This window comes from Nothobranchius furzeri, chromosome 10, assembly GCF_043380555.1.
Source record: "Nothobranchius furzeri strain GRZ-AD chromosome 10, NfurGRZ-RIMD1, whole genome shotgun sequence".
NCBI lineage: Eukaryota > Metazoa > Chordata > Actinopteri > Cyprinodontiformes > Nothobranchiidae > Nothobranchius > Nothobranchius furzeri.
Window position 1 is genome coordinate 61,025,231 of NC_091750.1, and position 8,316 is coordinate 61,033,546.

General features: G+C 42.9%; 1 protein-coding gene across 1 annotated transcript in view; it reads left to right on the top strand.

Moving 5' to 3' along the window:
* The first annotated feature begins 7,280 nt into the window (after window positions 1–7,280).
* The window catches only part of LOC107386898 (trafficking regulator of GLUT4 1), a 1,704-nt gene continuing 668 nt past the window's right edge, over window positions 7,281–8,316 (top strand). Inside the window, exons 1-4 of the mRNA XM_054730787.2 lie at window positions 7,281–7,344; window positions 7,429–7,927; window positions 8,057–8,183; window positions 8,260–8,316. The exon at window positions 8,260–8,316 is cut by the window's right edge and continues 668 nt beyond it. Coding sequence (XP_054586762.2) covers window positions 7,526–7,927; window positions 8,057–8,183; window positions 8,260–8,270 — 540 coding nt within the window. The 5' untranslated portion in view covers window positions 7,281–7,344; window positions 7,429–7,525 and the 3' untranslated portion in view covers window positions 8,271–8,316. The remainder of the gene's footprint in view (window positions 7,345–7,428; window positions 7,928–8,056; window positions 8,184–8,259) is intronic.

An 8,316-nucleotide genomic window follows, 5' to 3' on the forward strand; every position in this document is an offset into this window, starting at 1 on the left:
GTAAAAATTCAATTTGAGTTTGTGACGGTGAACACATCCAAACGAACTGAAGCACATCAACATCTGGAGCCCTTTGTCAGTTTTTACCACACTGGAACAGACGTGGTGGCCGGATGAATGGAAAATGCTGAAAAGGATATTTCCTTAAGTGAGTCAACCTATCAGTTGTCACACACACTGATGTGTGGTGAAACTGGTCCTCTGCATCAGACCCATACCCATAGGGAGCGGTGAGCTGCAGACACGGCTGCACTCAGGAACCATTCGGTGGTTTAACCCCCCGATCCAACCCCTTAAAGCTGAGCGTCAAGCAGGGAGGCATTGGGCCCCATTTTTTAAGTCTTTGGTATGACCTGTCTGGGATTTAATCCCGATCTCCCAGTCTCAGCTCAGACACATTACCACTAGAGCACTGAGCTGGTGGTAAAGGGGAGGTCAGGGGGAGTTGGGCTCACTCATTTACATTATTTCCGTGTTATTTTTTGTGTGTGTTTAAAGTTGCTCTGACTGACTTCCTGTACTATTTTGTAGTGTCTCATCTAGAGACTTTAATCACCTCCAACCAGGCAGATAAGAGATTAGACCTAATCAAAGTCAAACATGGAAACAACATATTTTCACAGTTTTTCATTGTGTTTTATTTAGAAAGCACTCATTCTGTTCAATCATACATGGATGTTTCTCTGGTGGAAACAGGTTGGATGATTATATAATAATTATTCTGCAAGATAAGTGTCTGCATAACATTTTATGAAGTCTATAAATGGACAACATGTACATCGCACGAAGAAAGCATCTTGCAGAACTCCTGATAATAAGATGGCAGCCACATTTCATTACAGTTGAATGTTTAATTTCAAGAAAATTCTTTTGAAAGAGGAATTATGTTCGGATGATTCCCAGGAAGATGCCTGATTAAAGGAGAGGCAGAAATCCTGCAGGAACACCAGACGGTTTTATTTAAATCATTTCTAAAGACTTTGATTTTTAGGTGCATGGATTGGATTATACACTCTTCCTACAGCTTGTGTCACACGTTAGCACAGGCAACCAGGTCTTCCGCTGACTCACCATCTCAGGAAAATCAAAAACCCTGACATTTGTCACGTCGATGGATTAGGAGGAGCGCTTTCATGTCACCTCCTCTGTTTCCAAATCCATGCAGCACAGATTCTCTAGATATGCTTGTAATTTTAGTCTTCTTGATTGTGACCTCTGTAAATACAGGAATGCCCAGTGTGTTGTTTATAGGCTTCACATTAGCATATTCTCATCATCTGAAGATCACAACAAGATGTAGTTTTCTGAAAGCAGGAAAACACAGATTGCTTTTTGCTTTGAATGCTTTTTTGCATCTTTTACTTTCCTAAAATCAGTTTAAAGGATTTGAACACTCATTTAATCAATACTTTTGCAGCATTCTCTAGTAGGAATAAATGCCCTGTAAGTTGTTCTCTGGGGAAGAAAAATACCGGTGTACCGTTTTCAGGAACTAGAAGTGAGTTACATCACAGATGAGCTTCAGAGGACGGGGTTTGTAGTCTTATTTCCTGATATTTGGACATCTCACTTCTGATTGGCTAACAATAATGCAACTCTACCACTGACTTGCAATGTGGATGTTTTACCTCCACAAATAACACAAGCCTGAAGAAGCTTCTGCTGTGTGGTGGATTTGCTAATGCTAACAGTTAGCTTTTTCCAGTCTTATCAGATTCATCTTAATCATTTGAAACAGGTTTCCCCTCTTCAACACTTCACAGATAGTCCTTTACACTTCTGAAAAGACTCAAAAATCCTCTCACTCATCCCCCCTGTAACCATGGTAACTGACTGAAATATAATTCTTCAAAAAGGGCTGATCTGTGATGTACTTATTCCCCTTAACTTAAAACTGAACGATCATAAGACAGCACAGACAGAGCGGGTAATCTGATGCACGCTGTTTATCTCCTCAGGCGTTCCTACATATGTCATTTCAGTCACTGACAGCCAATCACACACACACACACACACACACACACACACACACACACACACACACACACACACACACACACACACACACACACACACACACTGGCTCATCTGCACCCACTTTCTGTGTGACTGGCTGCAGGCCACCCTGAGCCTACGCTTCTTGTGGAGCAACTTCTACTGAGGAAGTTTAAATGATCCCTTTCTCTCCCTCTGCAGAATTGTGCACACCTAAATCATAAGAGGAAATCACCGTTCGTGCCGTCAGCGAGACCGTGCCTCACTCCAGGCTGTCTGGGTTAAATTGTGCTCCCTCTCTTGCGGCCCCAAATGGCTGACTCACAGCAGTTCTTCACTGGCAAGCTTTATGTTCCTGTACACATGCTAAAGCTGCCAGCTGAAGAACTGCTCTGGTCTGCCCTGCCCTGCGTGACTCAGGACGAAGAGGAAGTCTGGTGGTGGGAGTCAGACATGGCTCTTACTGTTTTAACTCGTGTGTTAATTGTTCTTTTATGTGTTTTCATAATCAAATGTTTCTTTCATGTACATGCAAAGCTTGCATATTTGTTTCTCTCCTTACAATAAAGAACAAAATGTTCCCCCAGAAGTGTTTTTGTTAACTGCATACTAGGCAATAAAACACATTCCAGCACCACCCAAAAATAACACCAAAAGTGCACAAAAATGTTAAACTCTGAAGAATGTGAGAAATCTTAGACTTCTTTTGTTTCCTTGTATCATGGTATATAACCAACGAGCGACTGTAGACTCTCGCTGCTGTTACGTTCATGCAGGAGGAAGACTCTTAAAATGTACCTAACTTCTGTTCTCCAAGCGCCTGAAGGCCTCACCAGCTGCTTCACTGAATTCCTTCACAGCATGTTCACTTTTGAAATCACATGACTACCAAACTCAAATTTCCCTTAAAGCTCTGTGGCGAACAATAAACTTTTTAAAATAAAGATGGTTAGATGGCTTTTCCTCACAGATCAGCATATTACTAATGGAAAAGTTTTGATTTGAGTTGTAAATCTCAAAAGTGGTGGTTTTTCATGCTGAGAAATAACACTAAAGTAGTTTCTGCTCCCACTGACCAATGGGAGTTTGCCAGCTAAGTTCTAGCAAAGCTGCTAAAGCTAAACGAGGTCTTGGTGTACTTTCTAAAAGTCACCACCAGATGGCGCTGATCTTCCAGGCAGAAACAAAGCCGACTCTGCTGTCATCTCTAAAACGTGCATTCAGAAACTCTAAACGGACACTTCAAGGAGAGCCTGCGCCACATACCCTAACAAAAAGCTTTCCAGAACAGTCATTGTATGTGGTATTGTTATCAAGTTGTTACCATTAATAGGTAAGGTAAATACAGACTATACAAAATGTTTATTTTTTAATTTTGGAGATTATAACTGACAACTAAAGAAAATCCCAAATTCAGTATCTCAGAATATTACAATATCTTGAAAATTTTCAATATTGAAGACCCCCAGTGCCACACTCAAATTAGCTAATTAACATCTAATTAACTCAAAGCCTTTAAATGGCAGTGTTGGGCAAGTTACTTCAAAACTGTAATGCATTATTTATTACTTGTTACCCTCATTTAAAGTAATTTATTACATTACAATATTACTGATTTTAGAATGTAAGGCATTACACTACTTTTGCATTACTCTAAGTTACTTTCACCAAAACAACTTCAATATGAATCTGGTAATCTGACGCTCAGTGAGCTCATGACATATATGTGGAAAGTGATGTGGTGTCTGAGCTAGGATTGCTGTTAAAAACAGTCAGATATAATAACAGTGCTTTAAAACGATTGTTTATTAAATAAAAGCAACAACAACCTGTATCTCTCAGCATGCTGCCATCTTATATTACCTGATCAGGGAGTGAGGTGGTGGGGGGCTCCAAGCCTATATTTGCCTTGGTCCCCAAATGCCTTGATACGGCCCTGGATGTGGGACTGACTTCTGGGGTGATCTGATTCTATCACATGTATAAATATTAAATGCTTATGTATATTATTGCTTTTTAATGGTACTGAGGTGAATAATGGCCGTTTTTTTATTGTAGCCGGGTGGAATGTCGTAACATGCAAGTACCACAGGGGGGCGGTTGTGTCATCCGTCTCACTTTTGATTTGCCAGTGACAGACCGTGAGGGTAACTTTAACCATGGCAGGTGCGGAGACGAAGAGGAGGCGAAAATTTGATATCAAGTTCAAAGAGAACGTGCTGATTATGCAGCAGAACACTGCAGTAACATTATCAAATCAGGTGTTGCCACCTCAAAAACTAATTTAACAAGCATTGTTCATGTCGGCTCATTTCCTTTTATGTTTTCTGTCTTTTATTTGTGCCTGATGCGTTTCGCTGCTGTGGATCGGGGCGCATCACCTGTTTTATCCTCGGTGACGCACCTCACTGATGCGGCCGGCGAGCACTCCGCTGTTTTTGCGGTCGGTAGATCTTTTAGAACTGCAGTTCAAAGGTAACTCATAAGGTTATATATGAACCCAGGTAGCAGTTTCTCTTTAGGATTGAGAGGAGATGCAGGAAGATAATAAACAGACAGGACAGAAAAATAGTCAAATAAAAACAAGTTAGTTTTTGTACCTGGTGGTTGCAACAAACAGACACCACTGAAGGTAATCAGAAGTGAGGAACAGAAAATGAAATAATTATTTTAATGTTTAGAGCAGCAGGAACTCTGAGAGGCTGCAGGCGCATCAGTGAGTTTGCGGCTGCTGCGCAGGGGGAGGAGGGAGAGGGCTGAAGCAGAAACTACCGTTGTTAAAAGAAATGTGTTTAACTTTGAAAATGTGGGCGCAATTTTAACTGTCAAAAACTCCAGCGAACCATTAGTTCATTTTGCTCAAATAGAAATTGAGGCCTGCCTCTAATTCTGGTCCTCCTTCCAATAAAGGCCTGGAGCTTGATGAGCTTGAGTCAAATACAGGCCCGGGCCTGTATTAGAGGATTTACATCATTCATGGACTCTTTTGAGCGCACAGTCCATTCTCAAAGTGGCGCAACCAAAAAACTATAATTAACACACGATCGTTCATGTCCGCACATGTTCTCTACTTTCTGTCTTATTTGTGCCTGAAGCGCTCTGCCACTGCGGAGCTCATCAGATGAGAGACAGACGGGACAGGAAAATAGTTAAATAAAAACAAGAAAACAAAGTAAAACGTAGGTAGATTTATCTCCACTACACGTTCCCCCCCCTCCCCCCCTTCAATAAGTGGGCTCCCCAGAAGCCTCTGTGTAATTCATACCCCCTCCAGGAGTATTAGTTATAAAAGCCTTTCAGACATTACTGACATGTTCTAATATTATCAGATGAAAAACTAAATTATCAGACATGCTGTCTCATCTGCTTCTTTTCTAAACTTGCAAAAAGTAACAAAACCATTTGAAAGCCATGTATTTGTGGATTCTCTGAAAGTTTCCATGGAGTGTGGGACAACTTATTTTTTCATTGATCCTATCGTCTAATCTCACAGCTGAAACAAGCATCCTTGATAATCTGTGCACAGGAAGCTTACCGATGCTGTAGTAAAACAAAAGGTATAATAATTTATTATTAATAAAACCTTGTTGCAGCACTAAAGCAGAAAAATTAGATTTTGCAATAAATATGCAAAATATTTACATATGAATTGTTTTAGAGCCCTTTTATTGGCAGAATCTGATATTAATTTTAGTTCTTACAACAACAAAAATGGGTCCCAGCGTTGTGTGGCATTACCATAGTGTGACGTCATAGGCACAGATCCCCTGTCCTCTTTTTTGAAAATGGAAATATGATCACCCTACATTAAACAAACTGTCCACCCGGGCTTTTGCGCTGCACAGAGACGCTTCGCTGCCTTTGACTTTGAACGTCAGTTGAGAGCGGTTGAGAGTCAGTCTCATGCAGACTGACCAATGAAGAGAGGGCCTCAAGTTAAGACCCTCTCCTCATTGGTCAGTCCACACGAGGTGGGTCAAAGGTTACCCTGAACTTCTCACTGGGATGGATTCTGGAACTTTATAAAGACAGACAAAGGCCTTGGGTGAAATCAAGCACGTTATGTGACTGCTGTTGTTCCGACATTACGTGTCTGCAGGAGCTATATGAATGGGACTTGTATCCAAAATCAACTGTTATAACTGTATGTTTAGTCCCTCCATGTTTAGTATCTATTGAGACTGCTATGTACCAGCCCCTCAAAGAAAGTTAAAGAAAAACTTGAATTTCAAAAAAAAAAAAAAAAAAAAAAAAGGTTACCCTGAGCGGGTTACGTGATGTCAGGCATTCAAGTATTGAGTATATTTACTGCATATTACAGTTAAATATTCTGTATGTGATCATATTATGGGTCGTGATGATGGGGCCCTTTAATGTCGTTGCCCTGGGTACAACAAAGTGTTAATCTGGCCCTGACCTTACCAGGTTCCTGGGGGCACGTGCTCAGAGTCAAAGGCCCACATGGCAGGACAAAATAAGGCAAAAAATGGGTTTAGCAAAATATGTTCAGTTTGTGTTTCCATGTGGTTTATCGAACCATTCTTCCTTCAAGACAGCTTGAAGGTTTTGGTTGTTATCTGCTCTTTATTTCTCACCTGCACTGGGTTCTGTGTGTGTGTGTGTGTGTGTGTGTGTGTGTGTGTGTGTGTGTGTGTGTGTGTGTGTGTGTGTGTGTGTGTGTCTATGTGTATGTGTGTGTGTGTGTGTGTGTGTGTGTGTGTGTGTGTGTAAGCGATGGGTCCCTTATAAACAAGCCAGGTGTTGCGTAATTCTTCGTTTTTATTGAATGTAGTTTCGCTTCTAAGCTGCTAACGGAGCTGTACAGCCCTCCACTTATATTACTTTCTTAAATGTGTTCAGAAAATCAGAAATTTGGACTAATAGAACCACGTTGAGGTGATCAAATGGTCGGACTTCGAATGCTCCTCCAACAGTCTCCGCCTAATTACCCCAGTAAAACTTTAGAGGAGTTTCTAAGTCAGCAGGTGGTGGATGTGTTTAAAGGCTTCTTATTCTGATTCGCTTTCCTCCCCATCTCCATTAAAAAATCCCTCATTTCCGTGCCTTAAATGCTGATGTAGCTGATGCCCCCGCGCGTAAATGGAAAGCTTTTACGCACCGCGGGTGTTCACTTCAAAAGCGGCTTAATAGTTGTTTTTTGCCTGTCACTGGCTCGCCCGGAGCTTAATAGGGCTCCGGTGCAGGGAGATGCACTATGATGAGGAGGGATGCGGTAATTCCTCCCTACATGACACAGAGAGGGGTGGGGGGTAAAAAAGCGAGGCGTGCGTCACCGACCGGCAGCTGATCGTGAGAAAGACTCAGACATCAATAACGTCTCGTTCATCAGTAAGACATCTGGATCCTTAATTAAATAGGCCGCCTGGACTGTTCTCTCTGAACTTTTATTATTTAATCTGATGACCCCCAAAGGTAAACATCTGAGGGAAGATTCTTCAGCACCGACAGGAGGGACAGCAGCACGGCAGGACAGCTGAACCGACTTGGAGATCATTCTCATCTTTCCGTGATGGCTATCAACACTGATGCCGCCTTTGGGAAAAGCGCCCTCGGTGAGAGAGAAGTTTCCAACCCGGCTAACTTCCAGGACACGGAGAAGCTGCTGAGCACCGCCACCACCGAGCCAACCGGCGAGACCAACATCAAATCATCGGACTCCTTCTCCCTGAACATCAGAGGGAGCGTCCGGTCTCTGGACGCGGACCAGGATGGGCACAGATCCCAGGTGAAATCAGGCTCCGTTGGACACCTGACGGCCCCACCCAGATCCAGCTCTCGGATGAGTATGGGCCAGCTGTCCTCCCCGGTGCCGCCCGGCTCCGCGCCCTCCTTTTACCTCTGGCTCGCCCTGCTGTCCTGCTTCTGTCCCGCTTGGCCGATCAACATATCCGCCCTGTGGTACGCAAACGTGGTGAGTGCGGCATTTATTTCCACCTGTTTATTAAACGTGTCACTGCTATTCGTCTCCACGCACCACAGGTGGTTTGGGCGGGGTGCATTTAAATTATGACTGCCTCGTATCTTTCCCTTTTCCCGCTAGTCGAGGACAGTTCTCCACACCGGAGACGTCGAAGGGGCGAGGAAGTATGGGCGTCGATCAATGCTGCTGAGCATTCTGGCAATGATAGTGGGTGTGGCGATAATCGTCTTCATAGTGTTAACAATAGGTATGGAAGGCCAGCATGAGCAGGTTGAGTGTGTGTGTGTGTGTGTGTGTTGATGTGTTTGCTCTCTGTCTCTCAGAGCTGCGGTGAATTCTGGGATGGAAAAAGTCTTCTTTACCTCTGGGGAGGATCTCCA